Source organism: Haliotis rufescens, unplaced genomic scaffold, assembly GCF_023055435.1.
Source record: "Haliotis rufescens isolate VD_foot unplaced genomic scaffold, xgHalRufe1.0.p SCAF_16, whole genome shotgun sequence".
NCBI lineage: Eukaryota > Metazoa > Mollusca > Gastropoda > Lepetellida > Haliotidae > Haliotis > Haliotis rufescens.
This window is the reverse complement of record NW_025963846.1, coordinates 22,156,955-22,170,984: the sequence shown is the minus strand read 5'-3', so window position 1 is coordinate 22,170,984 and position 14,030 is coordinate 22,156,955. Positions and strand designations below refer to the sequence as shown.

Below are 14,030 nucleotides of genomic sequence, written 5' to 3'. Positions count from 1 at the left end.
AGCTAGATCTAATACAGATTACGTATGGAACTTCCTCAAATCTATCTCACATTTATTGGAAATAGATGGTTTGATAGGGTGTAGCAAAGCATTCATATCGTCTAACTTTGCAAAAGTAAAACGAAGCTAAACCATGTCATAGTTTAACTACCCATTTAGTTTACGAAAGAGGAGCGCCTAAAATGAGGTATTAATCCTGCTTTCATCGCATGACATAACTGAACCTAGTTAATAAAATGTTAAAAATATAGCGGCTTTAAAATGTAATTTTACACAAAAACTCAGAAAGATAAGTTACCAACTCATGGGTGGTTGAAAATTAAGATGAACGCTAACGGAAACAAGCTTTTCTTTTTCACAGAGCTGAAGCCATTTAGAGGATCATTTCACGCTTAAATATGTCTTTCCCTACATCAAAGTTAAAAATCAGTCGTAATGTCTTGTGATCACAGTTCAAGACGCGCGAGAAGTTTGTGGGCCTAACTAAGATTTGAAAGACATCTAAAGTTACGCCTTCGACTGTCAAAACAACTCACGACAGCATAGGTTGGTAGTTTAGATTAAACAAATGTTGTCGACACCCCTATCCAAGTGTTTAGCAGGACTGGATTCCATGTGATCATAGTGTTTTGCATTTCAAACCTCGGGTGTTAATATATGCCGCACGTGACCGCGTCTGACCAATCAGCGCGGACTAGTTTTCTTTGCGGAATGTATTGAGTGGAAACGTGGGAGTCTCAGCTCATTGCTCGATGAGCGTAGAACTGAACAGTACGGCCGATATTACATCTAGTGTGGACAATATATACTCTCCGTGTGGTGCGCTATGTTGGATATACACGTGTAAGCATGGGTCCCGGGATCCGGGACAGACTTGATGTCCGGTGATCGTGGGGTCGATCGCGGACCTCACAACCCTGTAGGCTGCGAACCTACAACACTAGCAGGCAGGCCAGGCCAATATGGCGGCCATGCCTCGACTGTTTGTGAGTGTTGCTTTTGTTGTTTTGGGGAGTTACATTGTCCAGCATGGAGCTTTTGGAGAAAATGTACTCTGTCCAGGGGCTTGCTCGTGTCTTGCCCGAATGGTGGACTGTAGTAAGAAGGGTCTCATCGAAGTGCCGAAGGATTTACCAAGTTGGGTAACGATATTGTGAGTATCTCAAGTCCCTCTGTCTTTCTGCCCGCTTGCACACATTTCTTTGACAAATACACCACCGACCGCACTACATACAACTGCATAAATACACCGTAATGAATATATGCAGCGTCCATCATGTGTCTATTCTGTTTTTGCATGTAAAAACGTTACGCGACTTGTGTTTTGATGCCGATTTTGTTGTGAAGCGGAGGGTGCGTTATAACGAGACGTGACCGGAGACAGGGGTTGTGTGAAGGTATTTGTTGTGTATTTCACCGCTATCTTATCGCTCGAATCTGACAGTTATCCGCTGATCGGTATTGCATTAACATTGTTATACGACAGGTGGACAGTGCATATTGCACGAACCCTACTGGAATACACAACTTACCACATGTGCGTTGCTACTTGAAATATACATAGTGTTGCAATGTAAACATTAGTGTTACAATGAATATGACCACGGTGTTGTTTTATCTGAGGGTATAGAGATTCGGACAAAACGGACACTTTTTAAGTTTGGAGAACGCAAACTTGATTCAATATGAAAACCACAGATTAATATAATAACATTTTATGTATTGCCAACAACATTAAATATAAATTTATAAAACTTATCAAAGCTCATGTGAAATTTTGAAGTGTGAAACGACAATGTGGTAATGGTGTCTTTACGCTTTAATGGATATTCCGAACCAGCAAACATAAGTTTCGTAAAGCACATATGGTGTAAGTAAGAAAAATGTTGAGAGGAAATCATCAGAGTGGGCTTCTGGTCCTTGTTTCTCCTGCCTGACGGGGTTTGTATGGCAATCCCAGCTGGGATGTATGGGGGATAGCTTGTGGCAGCACCCCATACAGCTCTGCAGGCACAAAACCATACACATTGACGGAGTACTACACACATTTTAGATCAGACTCCACTGCAATTGAACACAAATGCAGGATATCGCCTGGTACACATGTGAAAGATCTCTCCCTCACTGTAAGGTCATACAATCCAGCCCAGTGAGGACGAGAATGAGTTTCCACTGTCAATTTTATGAAGAATAACTGTTCTACTGTGCTGAGTTTTTTTATCTCCTTTGGTAATTGAGGTGTTTATTCCATCTGCTTGGAAATGCTAATTTGAAAATAATACCTTTGCACATTTTGAAACTTTGGTATAATTATGAATAGTTATACCATATGTAGTCTGCTTGGAAACTTGACAGGAAAAATATCTGGTAGCTGTTAAATTCATCATGTCAGAAAGATGAAAAAAAATCCGCGAGGCCAGACGAAGAACATATATGATATGGAACACATCGCCTCCTATAACCATCAACCCACACAACAAGCTATGACCAGTGTTAACAAAATTATATCAAATAGAGTTAGAAATTAAGAGGTGTCCTGGCATCTGTGGGGATTTCTGCTATGGTGTCTTAATCTAGGATGCCCGAATCTTGCCCTTAATGTCAAAGATCCCTTGCATTCCAATTTCATATGTGGTTTTAAACATTGTTTGTCATGTAATGTTATTAATATGATTTTTATATAGATAATATAAGTAAATATATAAATTTTAACACTTATCAGATTCCAATAATGTGTAGACAAAAGTTTAAAACTTACGACAAAAACCTCAAATTGAAATTAAAAATGTCAATTTTCATCCCTATTAATCATCATTGCTTAAGGCAGGAATGGGCTTCATGAGAAAATTCACATTGATTGTGCTTGTTAAAGTGTGAATTTTAAATGTCGTTTTATCGGGGCCTCCTCCTTGGCTCCGTTCAGCAGCCTGCCAGAACAAACACGAGCGTTCACACTCTATCATGGAGGATTGAGGATTAGCCATGTGTCTTTTGAAGTGTCCGAGTATCAACAGTCTATGTCTTTTTCAAATAAAAAGAGAATGCGTCCCATTTGCATGAGACTGTATGTTTAAGAGGTGGAAACCCTTGCCAGCTTGTTATTATGTGCGCTGACAGTGTCTCCGTTCTACACTCAGCCCAGGTGCTATGTCAAAACACTCACTCACACACTGAAAAAACTAAGTTCGGTTCAAATCTTGTCCCAATGTGAAAATGACATTTCATCGCGAAATGTTACATGCGGAAAATGTAAAAAATGTCGCTGCTCAATATCTAAAATCGCACGAAACCGTGTTTTTGTTGGATAAGACATATTAATAGTCTTTTGTTTTGTATGTTATTTTCTCCAACTTAAAATAGTTCGATCAATAAGAATGTCTACAACAACTCCAAGGTAAATTCAACACAACCAAAATAAAATGTTCACGGAATCGGCTATTCTTGCCTCACACACTGCTTCATTATGAAACTCTTGTTTTGACATTATTTCGTTGAATAAATCTGTATTGGCAATTTTGACACGGATTATAAACATTTGACTTTTTTTTCCAGGGATTTACAATCAAATGCAATAACAACTTTGAATCCTGATGACTTCAAGGGATTACATCTTACAGAATTGTGAGTATAAGTTTTCAACAGCTCTTGCTTCATCCCCTTCACCAAAGCTGAATCAGTCATAACACACAAATCAAAATTTGTCCAAATTTTGTTTTTAATATATTTATTGTCTCTACTTTGGATGCCATTAGCTCAGAAAGAACACAATATCTGAACTGATAACCTCAATGATATATATTTTGTTCACGCCTTTATCATGTTTATGTTGGAAATGTACATGACAAGAAATTTCCAAATTTCTCCAGCCTTCTGTCCCTCCAAACAGAAAGACCAACACATGCTTGACATTTTCTGTGATTGTATAGTTATGGTACAGGGTACCCCCACAGCTCCACTATCCTGAAGTTGTCACACATGCAATGCACTAATTGTTAACTTTCAGTCACAGCTGGTTCTAATTAAAAATTAACGCGAGATTTGTCAGGTGGTAGGAGATTCAAGTTCACATGACTATCACTGCCAGACATCTTGATATACATGAGTTATGCAATTCCAGAGATCATCTACCCGAATATTTCTTCACCAGTCAAACAAAAATTCATATTTCCCAACGACCACGACTACATTCTGTGCGATACGATCTTTATCACACACAAACATGTCAAGTCACCTTTTCCGTATTTTATGTCACAGGCTTATTTCTTTACAAGCTGTAAAATAGTTTTGGAAACATATGCTTATGTGGGAAGTAATTTGGGTAAAATGTAGTTTTTACTGTGTGTCTTTGAGTTCGACTTAAAACACATTCACATCCGAGTTAGTGCATCTAAATTGGGTTGTTTATTTGTTTAGAATCACAATCTCTAGTCTAGTTCAAGTGAAGATATTTCTCTCTGCTGTCAGTTTATTCTTCATTAAGCCACCCAGTAAGCCTGGCTTACATAACACCTTTGTTTATTTTCCTTTCCATGCTAAGATGCAAGTATAGATGGAGGCTGTAAAGTCACTAGACAAAGAGAGGTCGCTAAGTTCCAAAATGGAAGATAAGCATTATGTTTCCTTAGCTGACATGATGCCATGTATCGGTCACACCTATTTACAAATACATCAGTAATGTCAGTTATTCAGGATATTTCTGATTATTATAACCTTTTTCATTAACAAAGTGCCCTGTGAAATAGTTCTGAAACCTTTGAGACGGCCCCTGATGAGAGATGCCCCTATCACCTGATTATTTTGATTGCATATTTGTCCAATTAGTGTATTTTCACCTGTGAGTACCTGAGTTTTGCCGCACTGATTAAAGGTTAACAGGTGTTTTTCTAGGTCATGGCAGACTGTGTACCCATCAGGTATTTCATTACAATACACAACAGAGTAGATGTAATTAAGCTGTTAATGATTTAATTTAACGCTTTGTATGAGGTGTTAATTAATTGATTAGTGTCAAGTTGTTAAATGCATGATAATTAAGGTTTGGTCATTGACAAGCCATTACATATATTTGTTCATGATAATAAATGAAGCTTTGGTAATCAAAAATATGAGTTACAATTGGTGATCAAACTAGCTGATTTAAAAAATGGCACATATGTAATTTCCGAAATCAAATCCAACCAGTTATGTATGCGTAATAAAGTTTGTAGGTGAAATACCCTTGATTTATTCAAGGTGTTTGACAGACAGCTGGGAGGTATCAAAGTTCAGATTTGACAGTCGGTGTGATCTCACAGATGTGAACACACCTTGATACAAGAAATTATAGACGGCAGGGGGTACTCACTCGAGATTACAGGCTATTCATTCCCACTCGTGGGATATCTACCCTTATCAACCTTCGAGCAGATTTGATTACTTCATCCTGAAATTGCTGAAGTGACTAGCATATCTGACTGTAACATCTGACATAGATATGTAGGTATAGCAGTGTTGCCCATGTAGATGAATACTGATCGAGGTACTATTTTATGGACAACTTTTAAATTGAAGTATGGCAATGCTTTTTAATCACCCCTGATAAACTCTTGCAATTAATTCATAGATGCATACTTAGACATTTGTGCAGATAAATAATTATATGAATTAGCCAAACGGAAGATTATTAATGCACATATTCATGACCCCCAAATTATGATTGCACGTTTATGAATGCATACATAGTATGAAGTCATAAGAAATCATATATGTACATTTCTCTGTTTGAATATTGTTAAATATTTATTTTTGAAAAAAATGTCAGTGTTTGTGTAACAGGGGAATTAATTAAGTTATTTGTGAATTTCATTGATCAAAGTTTTGTTTTCAGTTAATATCTTTAAGGGCAGCATAAGCTCGATATACTAGAGAGTCATCAGCTCTGAATGATCAATAAAATCACAAGTTAACATTCAAACTCTAGGTCTGAACTGTGCGGTTTAAGCTTTCCAGTATCCAAATGCTTGTGTGAGAAATTCAGTTTTATGACTGTAATCTTAGAAGCATCTTTGCTGGTGACATTTACTGAGTTTCACTAGCAGTTTGTGTGTGGGGCACCTTGCAATTAATGCCAGTTATATAGAGCCCAGGTGTGCTACATGGAGGGGCTATTGCTTCCAGTCAGGGTCTGTGATGGGAACAGTCATGCAAACAGGGTAACCCGATTACAGCTCCCCCACGTCTAGGACAACCGACACTGAACACTACACTGTCAATCACATAGTTTTGTCTGTATGGCCGCTTGGTGAGGATTAGAGAAGAAATTGCCCATGACTTGCGGATTTCTTTTTTGTTTCGGATATAATTGGTGTTGATTTTGTGTTTTTTAATAAGGTTACTGGTAAATGGTAATATACAATTTTATATGACTGCTATCTATTTTGATATGTTTTTTTCTATATTTTTAACATAGATTATTAAGTATGATTATTATGAATATGAAACAGTTGATATGACAGTGATATTGATAATAATGATGGTATTTTTTTATGTCAAATATGATAAAAAAATATTAAATGTTTGCAAATGAAAAGGTATGTTGAAGGTATTAACCACATGATAATTGTACTAAGGAAAGTAGCATTTGTTTTTCGTAATGTTGGTATCAGGAAATAGAGAATGTTGTTTTGGGGATTTTATCAGTTTAACAAATACAGGAATGTGTCCCAAGACATGGCTGTGAAGTAATGTCACTGATGTAATGATATGTCAGGGTTAAAGGCTTGTGTGCTTGTCCTTACTGTTGTATTACACAGCTCAGTGTGTGATACGTGTGTTATTGCCCATGTCAGGAATGTGATAAGAGTGTGCAGTCTGGTGTCAGTGTCGGGTACATGTTCATCTGATAGCAGTCACTTATTTCCCCGGCATCAGCTGACATACTGGATCTTCTTGAAGTCTTCCCCACATGTTCTCACCATACCTACATGAAACCCTTTCCATCCATCCCCTCATGAAACCCTTTCCATCCGTCTGTACATGAAACCCTTTCCTTCCATCCCCTCATGAAACCCTTTCCATCCATCCCCTCATGAAACCCTTTCCATCCGTCTGTACATGAAACCCTTTCCATCCATCCCCTCATGAAACCCTTTCCATCTGTCTGTACATGAAACCCTTTCCATCCATCCCCTCATGAAACCCTTTCCATCCATCCCCACATGAAACCCTTTCCATCCGTCCCCTCATGAAACCCTTTCCATCCCTCCCTTCATGAAACCCTTTCCAACCATCTCCTCATGAAACCATCTCCATCCGTCCCCTCATGAAACCCTTTCCATCCATCCCTTCATGAAACCCTTTCCATCCGTCCCCTCATGAAACCCTTTCCATCCGTCTCCTCATGAAACCCTTTCCATCCGTTCCCTCATGAAACCCTTTCCATCCGTCTGTACATGAAACCCTTTCCATCCGTCCCCTCATGAAACCCTTTCCATCCGTCCGTACATGAAACCCTTTCGGTCCGTCCCTCTCATGAAACCCTTTCCATCCATTTCTTCTCTGTCTTCCTTCATCAAACCCGTCCCCATTTGTGCTCTCCCAACAGATAACTTTCCTCTGCCCCTCCCCAAAAGATTTTCTGTCAATGGATTCAAACGTGTACATGTTTATGATATATTAATATTTTTCATAGTATTAATGCTTGTAATCTGTTTTCAATGCAGTGTTTTTGTTTGTGGAACATTTAAAAAAAAACTATGTATGGTGGATCTCCTCCTCACTTAGCCCTGCTTAATGAGGTTTGTTTGCTGTGACCCTGTAGACCTGGCTGTTATTCTGGCTGGTACATGTTGACTGTAGTTCCACCAGCTGCCAAATTTCAGTATTCAATGATCAAGGTCTGATTCCCTCCAAGGGGATTGGATATCGAAAACAGACCTTTGAATCCCCCCTTCAGTGCAAGCTCCTCACACACACACTGAATGTTTGGTGAGGCCACGAGTTGTGGAATAGACAGCGGCGAGGAAGTCTATTTCTCGTGAATTCTCCTCCATGCTTGCTCTCCCATGATCAATACCTCCTTGGTCTTAATAATGTCAGATATTTATTTGCAATCTCTTTGGACTAGAGTAAACAGAATGTACTGTCTTCAAATTTTTATTATCAGTTGGATACACATTAAAGCCTATTTCGCCTCAGCCACCAGCTACAGGCACAGCTCAACACTATTTCTGTCAATCGAGAACCGAATTTACATAACTAAACAGAGTGATCGTTAATTGCATGTCAGAAAAGTGAGATCTTTATTTGTCAAGTTGAGGTCCTCCATGAGCGTGGTCCATGCTAGGTGGGACTAGTGGTCAGTCAAGATCAACAGAAGCTACAATGGCTTCTTGTCAGACCCTTTCACTCTTATTTCTAAAGAAATCACTGGCAAGTCGGGCCAGTAAGGGTCACTTTTGGCTGGACGTTATTTATTGAGAAATTGGTCTTCACTGGCAAGGGGAGCGTCTTTTACCGAAGGTATTTGTGAAGGACAGATTCCGTATGAATTGGTTGTTACAATAAACACCAGAGACTCTCACAATACATTGGCCATTAAAATGCGGGTTGGTGTATAGGCAGTAGAGATCAACAATGGACCATGGAGGCTTGAGCACATCTGTGTTGAATAGGACTAGAAGGAATAGCTAGAAGGGCTGGTTAGGTCTGAGAAGAAAGCATGGTAGCCTGCCCTGCCTAAACACTGAATCCAGGTGTCCTGTCCCCTGATTCATAACAAAACCAGCTTATAGTATCCCCAGCTTTAAGCCTTCTGAAACAGGCGTGGGATTGCTGTTTTCAATAAAGAGCTCCTGAAGGAACCCTCTTGAAAATTTAAGCTGGTGTGAACTCATGAAAGGCTGTCTTTTGACCACGTTTCGTGGCAGCAGACGTCACAATCCTCCATCTTGAATTGTTATACTTTATGTTGACACAAACACTTAAAAATGTCTGATGACAAACCGACACAATCTTTACTGGTTAAGGTATTCTGTGTTCTTCAAATTTTAGCTCAATGAGGGTTTTTCATGACACCTTTGTATTAGAAGTTCCTGTGGTCAGCCATCTTTGTTTGTGTTCAAGTCTTTCGGATTGGCATGTTGACATGTTTTATATGAAGCTGAGTTGAAACTGACAGAGAGTAGCAGGATTTTACAATGCATCAATATCATGACAGGGACACCTGATAATCTTCACCTAGGGAATCAAACCTTGCTTGTCTTTGTGAAAAGTGAACGCTTTATCCACTAGGCACCTAACAAACCCTCACATGATTGATACCCAAATAACTTTTATGTGATAATTTATTAAATTTTTTCTTACAGAAAGATCCAAACACTTATGACCTATGTGTAACTCATGACAAAACAGGGATAAATTCCTTCACGTTATGACTAACTACAGTGGTAAGGTGCTCATAACTGTATCAAATTTAGATCCCCGGTATGTGTAGCAGTGGTGTGAAATGGAAAACGAGTTGATATCTGCCTGCCATTAGCACAAACAAGATGATACGATATTACCCCAAGACAAGTCAAAAGGTGACTGGAATTAACATAAGACCCCAACACACTGTCATCTGTCAGATAATCCGCCTAGCTCCCTTCTAGGGGACATCCAGCACGGCCAGTCAGGTGGTATCAAACTGGATACTTACAAGCCTCCCCCACAACAATAGAAACATCAAGATGGCTGACACCCTCAATGGCAGCTGACTAGACTGGGGCAATGGGTGGAAGCAGGCGGTTAATGTTTCAGTTTGGGGTCAAACCTGTCTTGAACATTACACCTGCAATTAGTAGGGTAATTGTTGTGTGATAAGATTTTTGTCTCATACAGCGATTGTGTTACCTGTTACGGGTTGATTGACAACCGTCATTGCAGTTTGGGCTCTGTTTTGCATGTCATTGATGACATGACAGTAAAGGCAGCGTTTGGAGGGTTGGTGTATAAAGGACTGGATTGACATGAGATTGTTGGGAGATTTGCCCTGCTATAAGGTACTGTTTAAGTGACAGTGAGCTGTTGGGTAGGGTAGTGGTTAAACATTCCCTCGTCTCAATGAACAATTGGTACAAAGGGTAAAGTCTTGCTTACGTTATTGCTGGAATATTGTTAACCGTGTAAACATTACCCACACATTTTAAGTAACATAGGGCCATGTTTTGTAACCAGATATTAATCTGTTGAAAATTGAAAATTGACACTGAACATGTGCCAATAATATATCTGTTAGCTTTTGAATGTTTCTTTTGTTGTAATAGTTTAAACTATACACGAAAAGAATTCCAACTAACAACATAAATTGCATGATTAAAAAAAACGAATAATAAAAATAAGCAATCACAAAAGAATATATAAAGATGTGATAATCACCAAAAAACAATAGATGTAAACATGCACACTTGATCAAACACAATGGAGGGGCGGTCAGGTAGCCTAGTGGTTAAAGGGTTCTCTCGTCACGCCGAAGACCCGGGTTCGGTTCCTGACATGGGTACAATGTGTGAAGCCCATTTCTGGTGTCCCCCGCCGTTATATTGCTGGAATATTGCTAAAAGCGGCGTAAAACCGTACTCACTCACTCAAACACAGTGGTATAGAGAATCACAAAAAATTGCCAGAAAAAATGCATAATTTTTAAGAACAAAATACATAAACCTAGTTTATTGGGAGAGTTCCTTGTGCTGCCAGTGGATTGAGTGCCAGGCACTGTGGCGTGGAGAGTGTCCTGACATTTCCGTGTGCCTTGCATAGCCCGTAGTTGGAGATTAGTAGGTAACTTCCCTTGTGATCCAAGTGTGCTTTTTATTGCCCACCAGGAATATTTTTCAACACCTACACTGGCAGGTACAGGGGCAATATTGTCACTATGTCGCCACAATGGTAACATGTCATAAATTACGATAGCTTTTCCCCACCACAAGACACAGTATTGGGTCGTCAGTAGGGACATGCACTGTTGTAGTATTTGCTCTTCACTTCACGATCTTACTTTAGCCACAGAGGTGTCCGACATGACAATTATTTATTCTTAACCCTGTGAGCTTCTATTTGTCATGATTCAATTTTTTGCTGGAAACTTTCTTTTTTTATTCTTTATTGTTGGTTTTCTTTATAAAGGTCATCAAAGGTACAAATTTCTGTAAATGTTTTGTGACAGATATTTGATTTATGTTTGTATATATCATGATTCTATTTCATAACCTAATTTTTATATCATCCAAATTATAATTTCTTTTAAGATGAATATTATCATCTAAGGTACAAATTCAATGAATTTTACAATATTTCTACCATATTATTAACCCTGCTTCTACACATCATGATCCATTTTGATTTTATCCTGAAATCAATTGTTTTCATATTATCATGGTTTTTTTCTTCTGTTTATCTCAGGCCATCAACATTTTAGCAAATTATTTTCTCTGTTTTAACACAAATTGATATTATTTCAAATAAAAAAACTTTCGTTACAATGCATAGGTGTAAGTTGTTGAATGAATATCTGCTTGGGGTTACAAGGGTTAATGTGTATGCTGGGTTGTTTCTGATAGGTTCTGATAGTTCTGATTTATCTTTGATTTACAGGACGTTTTCAAGGAGGTCTAGGTTTGAATGGCTATTGTTACTTGCTATAAACAACAGAAATAAGAACAGGGGGCTTCTCCTGTAGAAACCCAGGTGTTAGGGAGAGGCTTTCATCTTTTCAGGAACATTTTATGATAAAGATTTATAGTCATTTTCAAGAGATCAGTTCACCATAATTTTTCTTCAAGTGTCTTACAATATTATATTTCATTTGGTATTGGTATTAGAGTAGATTGGCCTATTTATGATTTTTCAATTTTTTTTATGAAATGCTCAGACATTTACCTTTAAGGGTAAAGGAGTGATGTGTTGCTAGTTAGGACATAGGGATTGGTGCATATGTTCTTTGTTCTGAATGGGTTTTATGACACTCCCGACTTATACAGCCATTTTCAAAGTTTTCAGTGTGTTTTCATGTAATGGCTCCACATGTTTCTCAGAATAGTAATGTTGAAATTTAATGAGTGAGTTAATATTTTATAACAAAGTCAGCTGGAGTTAAATATGTATATATGTTTAGGCCACCTTCTAAACAAGCACACTGAAAATGCCATTACTATGATTATTGAGTTTGTTAAATCATGGTTGCACAATTGGGAACATTATTTGTCACATATTGTTAAACCTCAGTGAATCATGCATCTTTATGGACAATAGACACCTCTCGACATTTAGTCTCTTGAAAGTGGACAGGTTTACAATTTTCTATAAATTTTCACCTCCATTTCCTAAGGAATGTTAATCGCCCGCCCATTCACTGTTGACCCTGTCATATTCCCTGGCCACCTTTTCCACAGAATCAAGTACCGTATTCCACGTAATAAGCGCCCTGCTCTAATAATCACGGAAATATTTGCTAATATTTTGGCAAGTGAACAATACCAATTAGCACCCCTTCCGATTGATCAATGTACACAAGATTTATTTATTCGGGTATAATACGCACTCGTGTGTTAAATACACCCTTAATTATGCGCAATTAAATTCTGGGAAAATATATCTGTCGTATATAAACAGTCAGGCCGTCAGCATAAACCACAAAATTTATCTTTCAACTCTGTTTTTACACCAAAATAATATTCCCCCTTATTCTAATTTTGAGAGCGCCCTGGGCGCTTATTACGTCGAATACGGTATTATGTACAATAATTCCTCTTGCCCATTATCACTGCCATTGCTGACTTCAGGTGCATACCTGGGTCTAAGCCCTGTGCAGCAGGGCATTTAGTACATAGTTGCCTGGCTGTGTTATAGCCCCTGTGTTCAGGCCTGCTATTTGTGGTCACACAGGTGGAAGTTATTGAAAGACGAGTGTCTCCGTTTCAGCGTGTCCCAGCGCCTGCATCCTTGCTCAACCCGCTGTAACATTGCTGGAAGATTCAGGCTCTTTTTCCGTCCCTGTTTCTTCTTCGGCACTGTCTGAGTAAATCGGATCTATTAATGGCTTTGTGTGGTGTTCCCCAAGTCAGTCTCACTGCGAAGGGGATTGCCACGTGCACATATCTCAGTTAATTTTGATCGTAAACAGGTAGTGACACTGCAAAGTGACAGGTATTCAAACTAAAACGGCGGAACACGTAACTGAGACTTCATATTATCCCGAGACAAACTATAAGCTGTTACTCGGCCATGAGTGACAAGGGATTGGGGTGACGGAGAAATACTTAACATAAATAAGGGGTTTTTCATGCAGGTAAAACATGAGAATGTACTTATCACATCATATGATGGGAGACGCTATCTTTCAGACTTAAAACCATGTGTTATTCAAAGCCAAAGAAATTTCAAAGGAAAAGTAGAAATTAAAGTATTTTGGGTTGGTGAGTTTGTGATCTCATATATCTTTTTTTTTACTCAGATATTTTCACACACAAATGTATATTACTTAACATATAAAAGAAGTTGTTTTTTTATTAGGGGTAATGTTTTTTTAAGATGAATTAACAACTGTAATTTTCTGTTAAAAGATTTCATTTCAGGCGAGATGTTTGTCTATGTTTTACTTTCAAGTGGTTTATCATTTGATAAGTGTGACGGATCACAGCAAATACCGTTTCAACATGATCAAGATGTCCACTTCATACCGGTCACGATATCACTTCTCATACATTCTCTTTTCTCAGTTTGGAGTATGTTTTTGTTTTCAATAAGTGATCTTCATTTACACAAGCAATTCCAACATGGACATAGTCAGCGTGTAGAGATAGGATTCAAATGATTACTGATGAGTTACCATGGAAACACAAGTTTTCTTAAACTTTTCATTTCCAAGTGATTGTGTAAGCGGTTTGTGATCAAAGAGAGGAATTCCTTTCTTGCATTGACGGTCTCAATGTGTCGGGCGACCGCCTAATGCCATGCTATCGCAGGGTCGGCCATGTTTGTTTTTGATCAGTCAGCGACGCCAGGGAAGGACTGTG

The 14,030-nt window shown here is 38.5% G+C and overlaps 1 protein-coding gene across 2 annotated transcripts in view; it reads left to right on the top strand.

The window, feature by feature from the left end:
- The first annotated feature begins 706 nt into the window (after positions 1-706).
- LOC124118148 (leucine-rich repeats and immunoglobulin-like domains protein 2) overlaps positions 707-14,030 on the top strand; it is a 47,254-nt gene continuing 33,930 nt past the window's right edge. The window contains exons 1-2 of one of the 2 annotated variants that reach the window (XM_046480252.2): positions 707-1,153; positions 3,553-3,621. In XM_046480252.2, coding sequence (XP_046336208.1) covers positions 963-1,153; positions 3,553-3,621 — 260 coding nt within the window. In that variant the 5' untranslated portion in view covers positions 707-962. The remainder of the gene's footprint in view (positions 1,154-3,552; positions 3,622-14,030) is intronic. The other variant, XM_046480253.2, reaches the window with a different exon arrangement.